The sequence below is a fragment of the Passer montanus genome, unplaced genomic scaffold (assembly GCF_014805655.1).
Source record: "Passer montanus isolate IOZ18808 unplaced genomic scaffold, ASM1480565v1 scaffold120, whole genome shotgun sequence".
Lineage (NCBI taxonomy): Eukaryota > Metazoa > Chordata > Aves > Passeriformes > Passeridae > Passer > Passer montanus.
Window position 1 is genome coordinate 1051082 of NW_024358723.1, and position 22610 is coordinate 1073691.

The 22610-nt window shown below is 44.8% G+C and overlaps 1 protein-coding gene across 2 annotated transcripts in view; it reads left to right on the plus strand.

Annotated features, from left to right (window-relative positions):
- MDGA2 (MAM domain containing glycosylphosphatidylinositol anchor 2) overlaps window positions 1-14282 on the plus strand; it is a 185897-nt gene extending 171615 nt beyond the window's left edge. For both annotated transcript variants that reach the window (XM_039698117.1, XM_039698118.1), the window contains 5 exons: window positions 2704-2859; window positions 4739-4897; window positions 8186-8316; window positions 12113-12218; window positions 12713-14282. In XM_039698117.1, the coding sequence (XP_039554051.1) occupies window positions 2704-2859; window positions 4739-4897; window positions 8186-8316; window positions 12113-12218; window positions 12713-12801 (641 nt within the window). In that variant the 3' untranslated portion in view covers window positions 12802-14282. The remainder of the gene's footprint in view (window positions 1-2703; window positions 2860-4738; window positions 4898-8185; window positions 8317-12112; window positions 12219-12712) is intronic.
- Window positions 14283-22610: the final 8328 nt, after the last annotated feature.

Here is a 22610-nt window from a genome sequence, read left to right on the forward strand (position 1 = left end):
TCCTATTCCCTAAATCCTGCCTTTTGATGCAATCTCTGTAATGCCCAAGCAAAAAGCATCAAAAGATTCAACTCTGAGGTGGAGCCTCACATCTCCACTCCATTTTTTACCACCTAACAGAAACCATTTAATGTAAACCAGAAGGATTTTAGATCAATTAGAGGTCACCCCGAATAATAGAAGAGAGGAGATGTTCGGGAGTCACATCCAACTTGGATTTTATGGGAATAGATGACACAAATCCGTGCTACAATGAAGGGTTTCACCTCCAGAACAGCTTCAGCTTTTGCTCTAATTGTCAAGGAAATTATTAATGACCTGAATCCACTTCCAGAGCTGCCATGTGCCCTGACAAAAGCCACCACTCTCATTAATGTTAATTAGCACCATCGTTAGGGCCATGGCTAGAGCACCTGTGGAAGAGCTGCTTGTTCCTCCTGCCCTCCTGCTCAGCAATTTACAGCTCCAGATCATCCAGACCTATTTAAATGCTCCTACAAAAGTAGGGAGTAAAGCCTGAGGAGCATTTTTCCCATTTTTCTTCTTCTGTCATTTTTTAAGGAGTGTTCAGTGCCAAGAACATTTAGCACTAACCTTTTCCAAGGCATTCCACATGAAATCGATGTTTGACTATTAAATAAATGGCAAACTTTGACTCTTCTTTTTTTTTCCCCCACCTGGCCTGAATATTTATTTTATTTTTTTGTCTTCACCTCAGGAAAAAATCTTTTGTTCTGCTGATGTGGAATTTCTTATTGAAGCTCTGAGGGCAGAAGACATTTATGCAGCTTTTAAGGCACTAGAGGGGCAGTGCAGAAAGTGCTGAATGGCTGAAAATTCTTTCTTTTGTTCACTTTGCTCCAGGACTGGATCTGGGAATCAAAACTTTTCTCCTTCACATAAATTTTGCCTTTTAATTTCATTCCTTTGTGTAGAAGCAGCAACTTCTTTGTTGCAGGAAGATGCAAAAGTGGAGGTGGAAGCAAAATCCACAAAATGTTGGGTAAACCAAGAAAATTTGGAGCTCAGGTGGTGTAAAAAGAATTCTTGGAGAGGCACAGAGCTTTCTTTGAGTCCTGGAACATTCCCAGAGCCTTGGTGGGGTCTTGGAATTCCCTTCCCAATCTTGGGAATAAAGACGAGATAAAGAGGAGATGCTGAGCAGTTGATGTCTCTCCTGACGAGATAAAGAGGAGATGCTGAGCAGTTGATCTCCTCACCTGATTTGGGTGCAATCATGGGACCAACAAAGGAGGAGGGACTAGTTTGGGTTGGTGGGACCTGAATCCCATCCCACCCCTGCCATTGCAGGGACACCTGCAGAATCCTCCCTGACCTCCTTCCTGATCCCCCCTGGACCCCTTTGGCCTTGTGTTGTTCTTTGAAAAGGTGGGAGGAGAACCAGGAATATTTGGAAATCACTCCTGTGCATCCTGTGGTTTGAAGTGAAATTTCCAAGCTTATTTCTGAGCCTACAGCATCACCTGAGTGTTGCAGCTCTAAGCTCCAGGTCCCTCTCTCCTCACTGATTAACAGGGAAGCTCCAGTGGCTTATGTGGATTTAGAGCTCCCCAAAAGCCCAAACCTGCAAACATTTATCCACCTTCTCAGTTTAACAGGGATGAACAATCCCCCGACGCCAGGGGTTTGAGTTTCTCCTACCAATGAATATAAATTGCACCCCTCCAAGCTGACACCATGTGCAGGCAGCTGCCTTCTCCCTGGAGAAGGGAGATTTCCTTCTTTTCTCAGATAAATCAATGGACTTTGCAGGAAGAGTAAACTCAGCAGGAATTGTTCATGCAGTGAAATTCAGCTTTTGCACGTTCTACTCCACGGGGCCTTGTTATGCTCTGAGTGAGAACTGAACCTCCAAGCTGGGCTTTGTTTTGGTTCTTAAATTACAGGAGGAATTTCTCGTCCCATCATCACCCAGCAGGGCAGATCACTGGGATCACTGGCCTCTCACAATTCCATGCAGAAGAGGATCCAAGGAATCCTCCTTGGGGTTCTTGGCAATTCTTTAGACCTACATGTTTACCACTTTGTTCAAATGCATCACAGAAATCTCAGTGAAAATCCAGGAGGTGTGTCCAGGACATGATACAGTCACCTCTCCTTCCCATATGGACTCAGACATTCCTCCCAGGAAATTGTTATGATAATCTGGTGATGGGAACTCAATTCCCCTCCTGATATCCCTTCATGTGCTGCAATGTCCTGATTTTTAGAGATTTCCTTCACGTCTATCCCAAAGCTCCTTTGCCTCATTTTAGCCACTTCCTCCTTTTCCATCCCTATTGAAATGAAGGATAATTTAGGAAATGTTACTTGAAAGATAATGTTTACAATTTGAAAAGCTGCTGTCTCTTATTCCTAAACCACATTAACCCACTTCCCACATTTCCCCCTCCTCCCATATTTAATGTTTTATGGGAATCATTCTGTTCTCCCCAGCTTTTTAGAAATGTAAAAAGAGACAACACCTCTAAAAACCACTATATAAATCTGAATATATGAGGAGGAACTTTACAAAAAGATATAAATATAATTCCAATTTCACCAGCACAAACTGATGACCCTGATTTATTTTTTTGTTGAGCTTGCTGCTGAAGAAAACTGTGCGTAATTGACAAGGAATTTGAAAAATAAGGATTGGATGGAAAACCTTGGCCAGTAAATTCCTGTCACTTGTTTTGGCAGGAGAGTTCCACTGTGGCTTCGAGGATGGGAACATTTGCCTTTTCACTCAAGACGACACCGACAACTTTGACTGGACAAAACAAAGCACTGCCACGAGGGACACGAAGTACACCCCCAACACGGGGCCCAACGCCGACCGCACCGGCTCCAAGGAGGGTAAGATCCAGCAGTGAGGAATCTGGGATGAGGGAACTGCCCAGCACAGGCACTTCAGCCATTTCCTGCTCATGGAATTCCAGACTGGATTGGGTTGGAAAACCCTTAAAGTTCATCACATTCCACCCCTACCATGGCAGGGACTCCTTCAATTATCCCAGGCTGCTCCAAGCCCCAGTGTCCAGCCTGGCCTTGGGCACTGCCAGGGATCCAGGGGCAGCCACAGCTGCTCTGGCAATTCCAGCCCAGCACCTCCCCACCCTCCCAACCAGGAATTCCTTCCCAATATCCCATCTAAATCTGTCCTCCTTCACCTTAAAACAATTCCCTGGGTCCTGTCCCTCCATCCCTTGTACTAAATCCCTCTCCAGCTCTCCTGGAGCCCCTTTAGGCACTGGAAAGTTCTCTAAGTTCAGACCAAGTTCCTTCAATGACTTCCAGAAGGAATTACCAGCACTGAGGAGTGCCAAGTCCCAAAGCACAACCCCTGATGGTGCCATTCCCACCTTGCCTCATTTTTATTGAGCAGTTTTCAAAGTGATTCCCTTCACATTAAACTCTAGTGGGGCAATCTGGCTCATCTTAAAATATTCTCCTGCTTTACATCATTTAAATTCTCCCTTGGGCTCTCTCAGCCCGTCACAACGAGGTGGGTTTTGCCCCATTTTTGCTCCAGCTATTGTTGAAATGTGCAATTTTCAATCTGCTGCCCCTGTTAACATGTACTCCTGACTGCAGTGGTGATTTGCATTTGAAAAGTCCAACACATCGAGCTGAATTTATCCAGACCTGCTGTAATTCCTGCTATTTTATTGTGTGCACTTCCAAAGGGGAAAAATTCATCCTGCACCACATTCATTTGGTTGGATTAATTCAATAAGATCTCTGTGGTTGGCACTTCCAGGAATGGAATAAATGGATATTGTCTTCCTTGGAACTGACATGGCAAGTTGAAAATATTCCTTGAAAGGTTTCCATCATGTTATTTTCCCTTTATTTTACAAGTCATGTTTCCAGGAACAAATTCCCCCCTCAGGACTGAAGGCTGAACTCCTCAGATTTTGTGCCAAGGTTCATCAGTTTGGAGATGCTTCCCAGCACTGGCCTGCTTCCTGGATTTTAGTTTTCATGGAAAACACAGATTTGGAGCAGCTTTTGGAAACACAGGGGCTTCATGTAGGAAAAAAATGAGTCCCAAAAATGACATGGTGGGGGACGGAAGTGAGAACTTTATCAGGATGCTTGATAATTCCAAGGTGTTCCTGTATTTATCTGTGTTGGATGTTGAAGGCCTCATCTCAGTTATTTCCCTTTGAATTTTTCCTGGTTTTTACACATACATTGAGATGTTCCAGGTGGTGAGGGCCTCATCCTAAGGATTTCCATCTGTGTTGGATGTTGAAGACCTCCTCCCAGTAATTTCCTTTTGGATTTTTCCAGATCTTTCAGTGTACATTGAGACATCCCAGGTGCTGAAGGCCTCATCCCAATGATTTTCTTTTGGATTTTTCCAGGGTTTTCCATGTACATCAAGACATTCCAGGTGTTGAGGGCCTCATGCTAATGATTTCCATCTGTTTTGGGTGTTGAAGGCCTCATCCCAATGATTTATCTTTGGATTTTCCCAGGTTTTTACAGGTACACAGGTGTTGAGGGCCTCATCCCAATGATTTATCTTTGGATTTTTCCAGATTTGCACATGTACACAGGTGTTGAGGGCCCATCCCAACGATTTCCCTTTGGATTTTCCCAGGATTTTACATGTACACAGGTGTTGAGGGCCTCATCCCAATGATTTCCCTTTGCATTTTCCCAGGTTTTCACATGTACACAGGTGTTGAGGGCCTCATCCCAACAATTTCCCTTTGGATTTTCCCAGGTTTTTACATGTACATCGAGACGTCCCGGCCCAGGCTGGAGGGGGAGAAGGCCCGACTCGTCAGTCCCGTTTTCAGCGTCGCTCCCAAAAATCCCTACGGAGCCACCAACACGGCCTATTGCTTCAGCTTCTACTATCACATGTATGGACAGCACATAGGTGAGAGAAAGCCAATTCCTTTGGGAAAAATAGCTGGAAAAAATTCCTCTTGTTTGAAGGAAAAGCATGGGAAGAGTGCCAGTGCCTCAGAGAGCCTGGTGTATCCCAGGGAGGTGTTTGAGAGCATCCAAATTGTGACATCATTCTGTTTTCCACTAATCAGGAATTTGTAGGAAGGAGGAATTTCCTTCGTACAGCTGGGAAATGTTTCCTGCATGAGTGAGGTTTTGGGCAGGGAACTGGATGGGAATCTCATTGATCTGAATGGGAATTTTAGAGCCTGGCAAGGGAAAAGTTGATTTTAACAAGGATTTTTCCTGATTCTAAGGGGATGTTTTAGGCATTCCTGACTGAATTCAGGATCAGGACAGGAGCAGCTGTATTTCTCATGTGTTTCCTGTGGAAAAGTCATGGAAAATTTGCTCAAACACTGCAGGAATATGGATTTTCAATGAGTAGCTTTGAGTGTTTTAGACATTCCTGACTGGGTTCAGGACCAGGCAGGGAGCAGCAGCATTCCTCAGGTGTTTCTTGTGAAAAAGTAATGGAAAAATTGCTCAAACACTGCAGGAATATGGATTTTCAAGGAGTATCTGTGAGTGTTTTAGGCATTCCTGATGGATTCAAGATCAGGCAGGCAGCAGCAGCACTCCTCAAGTATTTCTTGTGAAAAAGCCATGCAGAATTTGCTCACAGACTGCAGGAATACAGATTTTCAAGGAGTAAGTTTGAGTGGTTTCGGCATTCCTGACTGGATTCAGGATCAGGCAGGGAGCAGCTGCATTCTTTTGGTGTCTCCTGTGGAAAAGTCATGGAGAATTTGCTCAAAAACTGCAGGAATGTGGATTTTCAAAGGATATCTCTGAGTGTTTTAAGCATTCCTGACTAAATTCAGAATCCGGCAGGGAGTAGCAGCATTCCTCATGCATTTCCCATGGAAAATTAATGGAAAATTTGCTTTAAAGCCACAGGAATTTGGATTTTCAAGGAGTATCTGTGACTGTTTTAGGCATTCCTGATGGATTTGGGATCAGGCCGGGAGCAGCTGCATTCCTCATGTGTTTTCTGTGGAAAAGTCATGAAAAATTTGCTCACACACTGCAGGAATTTGGATTTTCAAAGGGTACCTGCCAGCCTATTTTTAGTCCTGCCTCTTTCAAAACACACGTTTAATTGCTTTTTGTGCTATGAAAAAAAAAAAAAAAGAGAGAAGTGGGAAAATATTAAAGCCCAAACAACAAAAATCCAATTTTTGGAAGTCCTTTGCGGGTTTCTTGGTGTTCCCAGTGTGCCAAGAGTTTTTCCAATGTCAAAGTGACCTGGTTTGATGTATTTTTATCTCTATTTCAAGGGCAAACTCATCCTCCCAGAGAGTTCTGGTGCTTGCTTTGTCCGAGCTCCCCCTGCCCCCAGGCAGAGCTCAGATTTTAAGCAGAGCAGACAAGAGCACTCAGGTTGGTTTTTTTTTGTCTCTGTGCTGCAGGAAGGTGGATGCAGCTCCAGGTTGGAATTCTTCTGGCTCTGTGCTGGGTTTTGTATTGGAAGGAAGGGATTCAGTCACTCCATGCTGAGAAAAAATATAGAAATTGCAATATCTGGTTGTTTATTTATGGTGTGTGAAGAAGAACAAATTACAAACATCAAGAGTCAAAGAGCGTTTCTGTATTCTGAAAGTCAGAAAGTATTCGAAAAGTTTTATTCTACTTCTTATTCTTCTTCCTTTTAATTACTATTAATAAATTTTCTTTATACCCTTTAAAAATTTTAAACCTACTTTACCTTTCTCCTAATCCTACCTCACAGCAAAAGTAAGTAAATTAGTAATTAACCAACATTAAACCCCCCACACTCATTAATACATTAACCAAAAAATCTCAAATTAACCAACCAAAACCACTGAACATATAAACATAGAAATGAATATAAATAAATAAAAACTAAAAATAAATAGAAATACTGTGAATAAATATAAATAAATGAAAGTAAATGTAAGTAAATATAAATAAATATAAAGAAATATAAAGAAATATAAAGAAATAAAAATAAATAAAAATAAATATAAATATTTGGAGGAGGGATGAGGCTGAGCAGCATTCCTAACCCTGCTCCAAACACCTGGGCTGAGCTAAAGGAATCCCTTTGCAATCCCTTTAGGAAAGGTTTAGGTCTTTCCCTGCTTTTGTGCAGGCAGAGCCCGACTTTTCCCTCCAGATCCCACTTCCTTTGTGCCCATTCCCTGCATTCCAGGGGTGATCACAGAGCTGCTCCTCATTCTCCCTTCCCAGCTCATTCAGGGAGGATGGATGATCCAATTCCAGTTCCATTCCAATCCCATTCCAGTCCCATTCTCTCACCCTGGTGAAAAGGCCAACAGGGGAATATTTCCTCTATTAAATCTCCAGCCTGATGTTTTCCAAGGCTCCAAGTTTGGCCTTTGCTGGAAATAAGAACTGTTCCAGAGCAGGCACAGCTGCCTCAGATCTGGGAGCTTTCCTTGGAATTAGTGGGATCTGCTGTGCCAGGCATCCCAAAAAACGCTGCTCCTGTGGGAATTTGGCTGTCTGAAAGTCTCAGATTAAGAGAAATACACTGAATTTACAGAGCACCAAGAGGCCCCACTGCCCCACACAACTGCAGGTAACCACGGTGGCAAATAGGACCAAAACCCCCAAATCCTGTGAATTAATGAACCCAGAGAAATGAAATTTGTTATTTTTTGGTGCACCAAGAGAATCTGGTTCTGTTCATGCCTTAAGGTGACCCTGGTGTCAAAAATGTCTGTGGGCAAAGGTGCAGCTCTGGGGGCTTTTCCTGCACAGGGAGGGATTTTGGAGGTTTTTTGAACTCAGAAGATGTTGTTGTCCTCCCAAGGGCACCAGGTCTCTCCCTGAGATGGATCTGCTGGGTTCTGGGGAACTCCAGGAGTTCAACAATGGGCGAAGGGAAGCTGGGCAGCTTTAACAAGCAAGACTTCAGCATAAAACAAAAAAATTGCTGATTTTGCCCTGGATAAGGAGGTCTAATGCCAATTTCTTGCTCTAAACCACAGAGATTTCCTTTTTGCCTGTTTTCCCTGGAATTCTCATGCCTTGCCTGAGCTGCAGGATGGGTGCTCAGCTCCCCTCTGCTGGGAGTTCCCATCACCACTTCCCAGCATTCCTGAATTTAAAAAGTTTTGAATTTCTGCCAGGAAACTTCCACACGTCAAATCTACAGAAAACAGGCGAGGAGGGTGCTGCACCATCCAGGCAGAGCCTTCCCAACTCCAGTTGTCCTGCTGTTTTCCAGGAAGTTTGAACGTTTACCTGCGGCTCAAAGGCCAGACTGCCATAGAAAACCCCTTGTGGTCTTCGAGTGGGAATAAGGGACAGCACTGGAACCAAGCCCGGGTGAACATCAACCCCCCCACCTCATTCCAGGTAAGGCTGGCACCTCCAGGAACCAGGAATTCGGGGCTGGGAGGGAGACTGGGAATATTGACCCTTTTCTTTGGGATTTCCCAGCTCTGGAGGCTGCTCATGGACAGATAATTGCTTTCCTTGAGCACCACGGAGCTTAATCATGCTTGAACTCAAAACACTTTCCAGCTTCCCAAAGATGCTGGGAGTGATTCCAGCAGGTTTTGATTTCAGATTAGCAAACTGAATATAAAATTATTCTCTAGGAGAAATTACTTAGGGCCCCTGTGTTAGAGGCTTTTGGAAATACATGGATTTTCTGCGGGAAATGAATGATTTGGGAGCATGAGACACACGGGATTGTGACAGGTTTTTCACACATTTCTTGCTGGGGTTGACAGGGAGGTGCTGATGGACCTTTAGGGGCAGTTCCCAGGCACAATGGGAGCTGTTTGGAACTGGAACACTCCCAAAAAAGCAGCTGCTGCCAGCAGGTCCTGCTGTGGGTGAGGCTGGGAATGTCCTCAGGGAATGGGGGAGTCACGAGCTGTGCCCTGAGTGCACGGTTCCCCTCTGAGCCCTCTCTGTCACTTCCAGCTCTCCTAGGGGAGAAAATGTATTTTTGGGAAAAAGCCACAGGCTGGTTTGGGTTTGAAGTGACCTTGAATCCCATCCCATTAGATGCCATCTCATTCAATCCCATCCCCTTCAATCCCTTTCCATCCCATTAAATCCCACTCCATTAAATCCCGTTCCATTGAATCCCACTCCATTCAATCCCACTCCATTCAACCCCATCCCATTGCACACCTTCCCTATCCCAGGGTGCTCCAAGCCCCAGTGTCCAACTTGGCCTTGGAAGATTCTTCAGTGCAAATCCAAACTGCTCTTCTAAAAGTTTGCATTAGGTTCCACTTCCTTCATTTTCAGGGAATTCCTGATGCTGACCCTTTGTTTTTATTTCCATGCATGAGAGGCGTTGGCAGAAGAGAAATGGTTTAGTCTGTGGGATTGCAGAGCAATTCCAAGGATGGGAATTAGAGGAAAATTGAGGGAGAGGGAGATGGGAAGTACAGTGGGACATGAGAGAGCTGGGAATGTTCACCTGGAGAGGAGAAGGCTCCAGGGAGAGCTCAGAGCCCCTGGCAGGGCCTGAAGGGGCTCCAGGAGAGCTGCAGAGGGACTGGGGACAAGGATGGAGGGAGCTGGGAGTCTGGGAGGTTTGGTGGGAACAAAGTGTCAGGAATGAAGAGAAGAGGAATTGCACAGGTCAGGAACACTCAGAGCCCGGGACAGGCACAGAAAATCAGAGTGGCTGAGTTTTTCATTGGTGAAGTCAGGATAAATCCAAGAATTCTGAAGAGTGAAGGAGAGAAAAGTTATTTAATATCTGAACAAAATAAATGCCCTGGGAAAGGGAAGGAAGAGATGGATTTGAAGGGGTTTTGGAGACCTGGGAAGGGCTTTAGAAAATCAGGGAAGAATCAGACTCTTGGGCAGGGAAATGCAAAGGATTTGGCAGCAGCAATCCAGAGGAGTGTAGGAGGGAGGTTCCAGAGGGAAGCTCCTCTCCTTGGCTGCTTTTCACCTTTTACATTGTTGTGTTTAAAGGTTTCAGCATAAAATAAATGTAAAGCTCTGACCAAATTTAACAAATAAATGCCAGAGCTCTTGGAGCCTTAAATTATCTTTTTTTTAGCATCGCTCACATCACAGAAAATTTTATTTTCCATTTAGAAGTGTAAGTAGGAAGGAATATAAAGCTCCAAGTTAAATTTAGGGAGAGGGAATTGAAGTGAATCTTTGCAGTAAAACACTGCAGTGACATGGAAATTAAAACTTTTTATAGGGTAATTTATAGGGGTAAAAGATTTTATACCTTGTCAGTCCCTGTGATATAGAACAAAGCTTTTGTCATGAGGATCTGGGAAGACTGCAGTGCTTTAAATCTCAAAAAAGTGCATAAATCTAGCTCAGATATTCAGATATTCAATATTTTAAAAGAATGAACACCCCAGAATTAGAGAACCCCAAAAAGAGAGGCACACGTTGGTTCTGTCATCCAGAAAATGTCAATTTTAGTTCAGGTTTGAGCAGCAGGACATGATGATGGTATGAATAATTGGGATTGGATTTATTGCTAATTTAGGATCTAAATATTGCAGTATCCAAATAAAAATTCGAGGATTTATCACAAAGTATTTGGATCAGCAGGTCCTGGTTACTCCTGTTGGGTCAGTCACTGTCTGAGCTCCATATGGGGCTCAGCCCACCCAGATTTGGTCACTTTGTGTCCAAAGAATTCCAGCATCAGCAGGATGGGCTGGGAACATCCAGGTTTGAAGCCCTTGGCCCTGCAGGATTCCCAATTCCAAATCACAACTCTTGTGGAGCTGGTCTGGAATTTATCTCCATAATTAAATGATCTCAATGCTTTCATTCCCGCATCCAAAAGGGAATACTCCCTATTTTCAAGCTGGAGGTGTCCCTTACAGGGGGGACATCAGGAAACCAGGTTTCCCGAGTTTGTCCTAGTTTTCCCAGTCTCCAGCAGCATTTTAACCCCTTTTTCAGGTCCATGTGCACCAAACTGGAGCCTCTCAGCTCCCCACTGTTGGGGGTGTTAATGACACCCTGAAACCCCTCCTGCACCCCCCACCTGGTGGGATTGTCCTGGGACACCCCAAGTGCCTGGAAGTGAAAGGGAGAAGGGTGAGATGGGCACACAGGGGTGAAAATCTACCTGAAATTCTGTGGAAAAATCAGAGAGTCCCACACTGGTTTGGGATGGAAGGGATTAAAAATCAACTCATTCCACTCCTGCCATGGGCATGGACACCTTCCATATCCCAGGCATATCCCAGCCCTGTCCAACCTGGCCTTGGACACTGCCAGGGATGAGGCAGAAGCTGAATCCCCCCAAAACACTCAGGATTGTCCTTTTAGGATCATAATTCCATTCCGTTAAGAGCAGAGTGACCTTTCCTGTACCCCCTATTCTCCAGTTTGATGCAGTATTTTTAACAACAGCTGTCAACAACAAATGCATAATGGGGTTTTTTTTCAGGATACTGATAGGGAATTCTGCTCAGCTGGCACCTCCTGCCCATCCCTGGGAGCTGCAGGCTGGGTTCTGCTGCGTACCCTGCCAACTCCTGTGCCATGATTTGTTCTGAGTGTGGAGCAACCCCTCTCCGAGGGCCACCGAAATCACTGCCAAATGCAGCTTTTAATTAAATGCTGCCTGTTGTGTTTGGACAGAGCCCTTTAGGCTGGAAATTGTTTTCCATTGTCAGGAAAATTTGGACTTTCAACTCCACTGATTGGTGTTGTTCCTGCTGCCAAGGAGCAGTGGCTGGATTTTGGGGGAGGAGACGTTTTCCTCTCAAGATCCAGGCACGATTTCCTCTTCCAGCAGATTGGTTTCAGACAAGGAATAGTGGAGAGAAAAGTACCAACAGGACTTTAAAATCCCAGTCATCCACTGAGCAGAGGTTGAAGTTCATCTTAAATTGCAATAAAATCTCTACTGTTCCCTCGCTGTGATAAAATTCATCCCAATTCCTCTGAAAAAACTATTCCTAGATGGAATCAAAGCTTCCAAACCTGATGAGAACCCACATGTTGGGCAAAATAGATCCTAGCATGTAATTTACTTCCGCAATCTGAAATTAGATATTTGCACATCTTAATTTTAAGAAAAGTCCTTTGTTTTTGTGCTGGTTTTGGTCTTAAGACCTGATCTTCTTGACATTTTTTATTTATCTGCTCCACTGGATGTTTTTAGTTTACCACCCTCTGATTTTCTTTTTCCCAGCTCATCTTTGAAGGGATCCGTGGCCCTGGAATCGAAGGGGACATTGCTATTGATGATGTGTCCATTGTGGAAGGAGAGTGTATGAAATCAGACCAACCGGCCAACAGTAAGTGGCTCTTCCTCACAAGTTCCTTCCTGTCTTTCCCCTTCCCAAACGGATCCTTTCCAGCAGAACAATCCATGCTTTGGTTCAGTTGGAAGGTTTAAAGTGGAATGTTGTCCTTGGGAATGCTTTGCTCAGGTGGGAGGGTGCTGGGTGGGTGCGAGGCAGAGGTGAGAGTGGTGGATGAGGTTGGGCTGGATTTGAGATACTCAGGCAGATAAAACAACATCAAAACAATGTCCAGGGTGCCCAAAAAAGGTGGAATCCATGCAAATCACTGCAGTGATTCCCTGAGGGCTCTGTCTCACCCCTCCACCCTGTGTGTGCATTAAAACAGAGGTAACCACAGCCAGGTGGATTTTTATCCCAGTTCCTGCCCTATCAAATTGGTGAGGGTTGTCCCTGCCCCTCGTGGTGAGAGGTGACTTTGGAACACTGTAGCAAAGGTGAGGGGGTCTGGGCACCTCTTTAATTCTATTTTTCTCCCCTTTTTGTAGATCTACGATCAGATGCTGTTGGGCCATTAGCACATATACGACTTCTCCCACTCCTCATCCTCATGTCTGTCTTAAGTCATCAGAGGTGACCTTATCCTGGCAGAGGCTACAAAAGATTCACCAGGCACTGGCATGAAGAAAGAGTCTTTGTAAAATGGACATTTCCAAACAAACTACCAAAGATTCCTCCACTGACTGACTCGAAAGTTAAATAAATACGTAAATAAATAATTTAAAAATTTTAAAAAAGCAGATTAAGAAAGCACTGGGGACTTGAAAAGGCATCACGGGAGTGGAACTCACTAAGAACCAAGCTTGAGACCGAGATCTGGCCTAAGCAAGGAAGAGACCTTCAGGTGCTTTTGTGGTCACTGATGAATTCAGCATCATCTGGTTGAACTCTCGGCAAAGAGCTCTAGAAACCCTTGTCAAAGCACAAAGTCATGGCTGGTTTTGTTTCAAATGAATCGTTTGCTTGTTACCATGGAAACCGAATGGCCTGCCAAAAAATAGAGGAAGGCGAGAGAGAGAGGAAATACAAACACAGAGAGAGAGAGAAACACCTCACTGTAAACAGGGTACGTGAAGAGCTGGCGTTCATTTTCCCTTCCCGAAGGTTTTTAGCGTAGAGTTAAACAAATGTCCGCCCTTTCAACTCGGGCTGTCACCTCCCCTCGAGGATAACCCGGAATCGGAGCTGTTTGCAGACATTCCCGTTTCATTCCTCACGGCTCTGCTTGGTGACTGTGTGCTGTCTCCTTTTGCATGCATTCCCACCCAGGATGTGCCACCTGGGCTTACATTTGTCACAGGCTTCACTGGGAGTTTGCTCGCGGCCGCTGGAAGATCCCTCTCCCCTCCCCACCGGAGTCATCAGCTCTACGGAAGTGAAGAAACCAAACCACCGTCTTTTATAAATTGCCATGGAAACCAAGTGCCTTCAATGAAACAAGCCTGATTTCAAAAAAAAACAAAAACAAAAAAACCGAACAAAATATATATATATATATAAATATATATATATAAAACATAAAAAAATTATAATAAATGTAATAACGATGATTTCAACACGGAAGCTTTGCACTGCTGAAAATGTGGGTTGTGCAAAGTCTTTTCTAAACAAACTCTGGAGCCTGGGTGTGCAGGCAAGGAGACGGAGCCGCTTCTGGAGAAGGATGGATGGACCTAAGCTGCTGTGGAAAGCCTTTGGGATGAGATCTGTGCTGTGTGACCTTCCAGACAGCCATGGCCTTTCAGCTTCTTATCCATTCGAAACAGCTCCCGGTGGTGCTGCCGATGGGAGCAGCACTTTTTGTTGTCGTTGTCGTCGTCGTTTCAGGTTCTCCAGTGGGTCAACCAGAGGAACAAAGGTGGTTCAGACACACACTTGGTGCAGAAGGTGGTGAAACACAGGATGATTTTCTTACTCTCCCCCTCCGTTGGGATGGCTCCCAACATCTGGAGCTCCGGACGCTCCGAGGGGGCTCTGCCTCTGCCCCGGAGCCAGACTGGGTGCAGAGGGCAAAAGATTATTTTGTTATTGTAGCGAAATTCAAAAAACAAACAAACAAAAAGTTTAAAAAAAATAAAAATAATCCACTTTTACAAGGAAAAAAAAAATAAAAGCTGTACAAAATGGGTTCGAGCTACCCGAACACGTGCCGGGTTTCCACTGCATTGTAAAGTTCCCTTCCAGTTGGTTATGAAATTTGAAGACCTTTTTCCTTAAATTAGCTCAGCTTTTAACTTCATTTAAAAAAAAAAGACTTTTGTCTAAAGAAGAGTATTATTATTATTATAATTATAATAATTATTATTATTATTCTGTGTTCTCTCGACACCCTAGGATTAAAAGCAAAACCTGATATGCAAATAATTGGAGTACAAATATGAAAACAAACAAAAGATGAGTATAATAATTGCAAATATGAGTATAAAAAGCACAACGAGATGCAGTAAAACAATGACAAGGCTTGATTTTTTTTATTCTGTAGAGAAATGTTTGTGCAAATTCAGTAATTCCACTGAAGAGATAATTTTCCAGCTCTGTTCAATAAAGCCTCTTTCCAGGTAAGGCAGCCCCGTGGTGCGTGTGTTTGTTGAGACGCTGGCAGGGCTTTCCTTGGTCATCTGGTGTCAGCTGGAGTTGTACTGGTCCATACTGGTGGCACTCGGGGGCCGGAGCATTCCCAAGATGCTCTTGGCTCCCTGGTTTTTAGGCATTTTTGGTGTCTTTAAGTTCCTGTGCTCAGAAAATGGTGGGAGCTCCAAGTCAGGACATTTTCAGAGAATCCCAGGATGGTTTAGGTTGGAAGGGCCCTTAAAGCTCATCCCTGGAATCATGGAATATTCTGGGCTGGAAGGGACCTGCAAGGATTGTCGAGTCCAAATCTGAACTGAATGGTCCCTGTGGGGATTGAACCCGCAACCTTGGGGTTATCAGCACCTTGATTTGTTTGGAAGAAAGTGGGAACTCCAAATCTGGAATGGACTGTGGGGTTTGGAAGATGGTGGGAACTCCAAATCTGCATGGACTGTGGAGTTTAGAACAATGGGAGTTCTGAGTGTGGATGGATCATGAGGTTTGAAAGAAAGTGGGAACTCCAAATCTGGATGGACTATAGGGTTTGGAAAACAGTGACTCTGAGTCTGATGGACCATGGGATTTGGAATATGGTGGGAACTCTGAGCCTGGTGGCCTGTTGGGTTTGGAAGATGGTGGAAGCTCCAAATTTGAATGGACTCTGCGGATTGGAAGTCAGTGGCAATTCTGAGTCTGATGGACTGGGGGATTTGGAAGAAAGTGGGAACTCTGAGTCTGGATGGCCTGTGGTGTTTGCAAGACTGTGGGAACTCCAGGTCTGGATGGTCTGTAGGGTTTAGATGACAATGGGGACGCAGAGTCTGATGAACTGTGGGGTCTGGAAAGTGGTGGAAACTCTGAGTCTTGATGGACCATAGAGTTTGGAAGAAAGTGGAAGCTCCAAATCTGGAATGGACTGTGGGATTTGGAAGAAAGTGGGAGCTCTGTGTCTGGGTGGACTGTGGGGTTTGGAAGATGGTGAGAATTCTGAGTCTGGTGGCCTGGGGGATTCGGAACTCTTGAGTCTGGATGGACTGAGGTGTTTGACACCCTTAACACAAACCACCAAAATTCCTGTTGGAAGCTCTGGATTTTAACTGGATGGATGGATGGATGGATGGATGGATGGATGGATGGATGGATGGATGGATGGATGGAAGAGCAGGTCAGGTATGGTGAGACCCTGAGATTCCCCTTTGATAAAGGAGTTGGATGATAAGGAACAGGACATCCTGCTCCATTGTTTAGATCCCAAGCTGAAGGTGCAGGCTGAAATCCATGTTTCCCCTTTCCATTTGGATTCTCCTTTCCCTCAATCCCCTTGAATATTTGAGAAGGAATTTTGATTGACAAAGACCACAGATGTCTTTTTTTTCAGGGAGCAATAATCTGCGTGTCCTGAAAATCCCAGGTTTTGTAGGAAAGGAAATGTATTCCTATGCCTGTTCCTATTTTACTCCGGGCTGCAGGAGGTGCTAAGAAAAGCAGGATTTCTCTTCCAAATGTTGATTGTAGGAGTAGTTTTATCTTCTTTTACATTCCCAAAATAAAACACTGAAAAGGAAATGGGATTTTACTCCAGGCCATGAATAAGAACAAATTGAGATACAAATTTCCTACTCTTGGTTTTTATTTTATGTTACATTTTGGAGTGAAAATGGATGTGAAAATGATGGATCAGCCATCAAAGGCAGTTGGAACTGGCAGTTCCCTGGAATATGAAACCCCTCTGATTCAGTTCTGGAGTATCCAACCTTGAAATGTCCTTAATGGATTTTTAAACTGGACATCAAATACTGAATTTTGCAGCAGCTGAAGTCCTGGGATGTTGGGAAAAGTGGCTGGGTTTGATGGGATGGCTGCAGGAATTATCTGGCTGTTCCCAAAGCAGAGGAGGGTGGAGTACAGGATAAGTTTTCCAGGTTTTCTCAGTTCTTTCTCAGGCTGATCTGGGAACATAAGGATGGAAGTGGAGAACTTCCCTTTTTCTTTCAATTTTTCTTTCACAAATTGAATGTGAAATCATGGAATCATAGAATTATGGAGTAGTTTGGATGAAAGGGACCTTAAATCCCATCCAGTGCCACCCCTGCCATGGCAGGGACACCTCCCACTGTCCCAGGCTGCTCCAGCCCCAGTGTCCAGCCTGGCCTTGGGCACTGCCAGGGATCCAGGGGCAGCTTCTCTGGACTACCTGAATCCCACAAAAAAATCATTAAACACTCGGATCTCACTGTGCTTCCAAACCACCTCTTCTTCAGCCTCGCCTGAATCCCACAAAAAAAAAATCATTAAACACTCGGATCTCATTGTGCTTCCAAACCACCTCTTCTTCAGCCTCATCTGGATCTTGGATGGGTCACAAAGAAGGATAAAAACATGGATTAGAAGGGAATAAACCCATGCCAATGACACCATAGATGCACATTTCTGAAGGCCAGAAATACCTGGAATGTGAAATTTCTTTTTAATTTGGAACAGGAACTGCTGGTTGCTCCTAAAGTGATGGAGCTGCATCTTCCATCCTCTGCAAGCCCCGGCCTCCACTGACCCCAGAGCTTTCCTTGACATCCAGCACTGGAATTCCTGTTGCATCCACCATGGAGATGGAATAATCAGTTTAGGGGCAATTGGGATCCTCAGACTTTAAAAGAAAGTCAGTCTTCAGCTTCTTGTTCATTTTCTCTTTTCCTGCCTAGTCAGGGCAGTGAATTCCCTTTGTAGGGAGCAGTTCAGGCAGAAGGATCTGATTTTTTTCCATGCTGAGTGGAAGAGGTTTTCCTGCTTTTATTTTGGGAGAATTTACCTGCTGGGAATGTTTTTTTCATATATTGAAAGGTAATTGAAACTCTCTTCCTCCCCCAGAAGTACGTGATCCATCAGGAAAATGGCTTTTTGGAGCATTTTCATAAAAAAAATCTCCAGTTTTGAGTTACTAGTACTCCCTGCCTCTCCATGCTAATAAAGGGATTGGGATCCATCTGGAATAATTATTGGATTTTCCTATAAGACTACCAAAACCTATAAAAAAGTTTATTTTTCCATTTCAAATTCTTTTTTACATTTTTATGGAAAGTAAGCAGCACTGCAGGAATGGTCTCCCCTTTTTACCTGCTCCACCACGATTCCAGTGTCAGTCAGCACAGAAGGAATTAAACCATTGGATTATCCCTTGTGCAAAGGAATTTAGGGACCTGCAGCTCCTGCAATCCCACATTCTTGGGATTTACAGTGTGCAGAAGTTTTCTGTCCTCTGTCCCTAAACCCCTGACTGTGTCAGCCCCAGATCCCATGGGAATGTTGGTGTAGGAAGGGAGTTGTGCTCTGTATGACAAAAGATAGGAGTGATCATTAACCCAAACACAGGAAAATTTGGATTGTACATCCTGGTCTTCCCTGTTAAAATATTCTTTTGTTTTCTTTTGGATCTGTCAGATTGGGGAGCTTGTATTCCACACATCCCAGAATCCCAGGATGGTTTGGGTTGGAAGGGACCTTAAATCCCATCCAGTCCCACCCTTCCATGGGCAGAGTCCTTCCCCATTATTCCAGTTTCTCCAAGCCCATCCAGCCTGGCCTTGGATATCTTGTGTGACATTAAAACTCAAGTGAGAACAGACTGAGGGAGTCACCAGAGAGCTGAATGGACTCCGAAGGTGTGAGGAGAAATTCCCTCTTCCCTGAGCGCCCCTCCTCAAATTCCCAAAAACACCCCAGTTCAGCCATGAGCCACCAGTCATTTCCCACTGGGAAAACCATTGTGGAATCATGGAATCATTTAGCTTGGGCTTTAACTCCAAGAACATTGAGTCCAACCATGCCCCAGTGCAGCCAAGGCCACCACTGATCCATGTCCCCAAGTGCCACGTCCACAGGGCTCTGAAATCCCTGCAGGAATGGGAATTCCCTGCTGCCCTGAACAACACCTGGCAATGATAAAATCCATCTCTGATTCCTGATAAGAAACTGAAACCTAAATAGACCATTTGTGCTCCCTCTGGATGGGTCTGGATGGATGGAATGGATGGATCTGTGCCTCTCCTGCCTGGTTCCTCTGTGACACATTCAGGTTGGATGTCACCTTACCTATGGAACTTATGACAGGTGATTTATAACCAATTTCCTTCCTTTTCCAGTCTCTGTAAGATTTTTTTTCTCCATTGAGAAAGAGACTGGAATGTTGAGTGCTTGGATAAGTGAATCTTGAGCTTTGCTCACCACCAAGGTCATGGCTACAACTGGATAAACATTCCCGACGATCCCTCGGGATCCAGGATTTGTGCAGGCAACTTTCACCTTCCACAGACAGGAGGGAAAAACAGGATCACTGCAACAACCACACCTGAGGAATTTTTGGATGGATACGGCCACAAAAGGGATTGGAGAATTGAGAGTAAGAATGAAGAGCCTCAGCACCTTCTCAGGAACACTCAGACCTGCTGCATACTCCAGCTGCAAAGGGGACAAATGTGGTATTTGTGTCTGTAAATACCCTATAAATACCTGTAATTGGATGTATTTAATGTAAATAGGACAATGAGGACATTTTAATGATCTCCACTGTTGTACAGAACCCAAACTTGCTCTCTTATTTTCCTACACCCTCACTGTAGATTGATTTTGGGTCATTGTTGGGTCTGTATCTGGTTGAGTTCCAAACTGCTCTCACTTTTACCTCAAGGGTTTCATGTTCTTTATGTACATTTTATAAAGAAAAAAGAAACCACTCTGGATTTTTGGGTACCTTTTCCATTGCTGGCAATATTTTCTGTCTTTTCCAATGTTTTCTGCTCCCTGATCCACTGGGATGAAAGGGAGGGATGGGGTTTGGTGGGGGATATCCCTTGTTCCGTGTGTCCCTGCCTTCCTGGGAGGTGTGAAAATGTGGGAATCTGTTTCCCTATCCCTCCACTTCTTATTAAGTATGGAAAGGTCTTAATTAGAGCAGGAAGAGGCTGGGCCACCCTCTTCCCTAATGGGTCCAGTCCTTCCCTTGACTGGTCCCAGCAGAGTTTTTCCAGCTCCATTGACAGTTGAGGGTTGAAATCCTTTTCTTCGGCTTTCCGTAATTCCCATTTAATCCCTGGGAAGTGACCAAGAGTGAAGACGTGTGTGCCCTGCCAGAGCAGGATGTTCCCAGAAGTCCTCCTATGCCATGTGGGAATAGAGGGATGGGCACACGGAGCTCTCACAACACCCCCAGATCCAGCCTAGATCACTGCATGGTGATCCCAAATTTCTCCTTGTTGTTGGATACGTGGCCCAGGGTGGAGGGTGTCCATCAGGACTTTTAGGGTTGACATCCATTCTCAGGTGGAGGTGTGGCCTTGGTATTCCTGGTCTTGTCCAGCCCTTCTACTGGGATTAAATTTTAGAATCCCGGAATAGCTTATGTTGGAAAAATCCTCCAGGGTCATCAAATCCAACTATTCCCCAGCACTACCAAGGCCACCCCTGCCCCATGTCCCCAAGTGCCACATCCACATGGTTTTAAATCCTCCTAGGGGTGGGGACTCCACCCCTACACTGCGGCTTCACTGCCTGTCCACCCTTTCCATTAAAAATTTTCCATAATAGCCAAATTTAACTTCCCCTGGCCCAGCCTGAGGCCGTTCCCTCTGCTCCTGTCCCTGTTCCCTGGAGCACAGCCCGACCCCCCGGCTGTCCCCTCCTGGCAGGAGCTGTGCAGAGCCACAAGGGCCCCTGAGCCTCCTTTGCTCCAGGCTCAGCCCCTTCCCAGCTCCCTCAGCAATTCTCCAGCCCCTTCCCAGCTCCCTCAGGAATTCTCCAGCCCCTTCCCAGATCCCTCAGCTGCTCCTGGTGCTCCAGCCCCTTCCCAGCTCCTTGGACATGCTCCAGACCCTCTGTGTCCTGTACCTGGGGATCCCAAATCTGCCCCCAGCACTGGAGGTGCCCCAGCAGTGCCAGCTCAGGGGACAATCACCAGCCCTGCTGCCACCTCAGCACTGGCACAGCCCAGGTGCCACTGTCCCTGTTGGTCTGTGTGGGGACAAACCCTCCCAGAACCCTTCATGTGGGTGAAATGAGACCATGGAAATGAAAACGCACTTTGTTCCTTGTGCTGTTTTCCTGTGTTTCCTTGTTTCCTCTTCTCCCTGCCCTTTTCCGTCACGGAAATGACCCCCATGATTTTCCTCCGTGGAAAATACCTCCGTGATTTCCCACCACGGAAAATGCCTCCATCGTTTTGCTGATTGGATTGGTGACATCCTGTGGAAAATCATGGAGGCCTTTTCTGTGATGGAAACGGGAAGGGAAAACAGGAAACAAGGAAACATGGGAAAGCACCTGTCAGTGTGACCACGTATCCAAATGGATTCCTGAGGGAAAACTCAGAGTTCCCAGATGAGTCTTGCTCTTCAGAAGTAGGGACAAGCAGCAACAAAATGAAATTTATGCCTTAAAGAAGAGGAACTTTCTCATCTCCTATTTTTCAGCCTAAAATATCCCTTTATCCCATTGGATCTCACAGACTGAAGTCAGTCCACAGGCCATTATCCCATTAACCCATTATCCCCAGGAAATTCAGATGTGAACTTTCTTCATCCCATTGACCTGCTCCACCTTCCCTCATGGAAATTGGATTTTGGCTCCACACTGGACCTGGAGAAGACCCTGGGCACATCCCATGGATGTGAGCACAGCCTGTGTTATCCATATTTCTGCTGGAATCACAGAATCCCTGAAGGTTTAGGTGGGAAAAGACCTTAAAGCTCAGCTTGCCCATGGGCAGGGACACCTTCCACTATCCCAGTTGCTCCAAGCCCCATCCAATTATAACAATTTTTCTTTTTTTCTGTCCCTTGGAATTATAATAAATAAATTTGATTTACACCCCAAGACTTGACCCTCTCTGTTCCCACCCCACCCACTTCCATAAAGATTTGTGGAAGTTGGGTCACACAAACATCTCAGAAAAAAAATGTTTGATTTTGGCCTTGCTTTCCTAAAAATTTCCAAGCCAAACCAGAATTATCCAATCTGTCTTTGGGATAGATTTGAACAGATTTTTGGAAACTTTATCTGTAGAACCAGGATCAGTTTGGGATAAAATGAGCTGGGTTAGAGCCTGGACTGAAAAATGCATGGATAAATCGATTCCTGCTCCTAATCCATTGGTTATTTTTGTGGAGTTAAAATACTCCTGCTCTCTGGATGCACCACTGCCAGGACTGTCAGATTTGTCACCTTAGGGAATATTTTTTATTCTTCTTGGAGGTTTTTTTTGGCATGTTGCTGTATTTTATTTTATTTTTTTGCTGCCAGAAGGCCAGGGGTGTATTTGCAAGGATTAAAGTATTACTGGAGTGGCTCCAGGCCTTTCCTAATCCCCATTATTCCCTCTAATCCCACCACAACACAATGCTTCTCTCACATTGCTTAATTATGCGGTGAAAATTAATAAAAAATAGCTGTAAAATGACATTTTTGAGGAGGGATCTAAATCCCAGTTTCTTTGGGATGCAGCAAAAATTTGTACTTTTGCTGTGTTCAGTAATCCTTGACATTTCCAGCCTAATTCCTCAGGGAACAAGGATTACAAAACCTCCTGGGAATCGATTTTTGCAGGATCTCAGACCTTTCATTTTAATAAATCTTGGGATGTTTGTCCCATTTCCAAGGGGCTTGAAGGGCAGTTGGGATCACAAGAACAATTTGGAGGTGGGGTGGTTTTTTTGGGAATGAGGCACTGCATAAGGGATTTTTTTTCCTGTTCCCTAGGGAATGTGAGTTTGTAGGGAATATTTCCTGAGTGGAGAGGATTTTTAGTGGCCACCAAAAATCCAGCCAGGA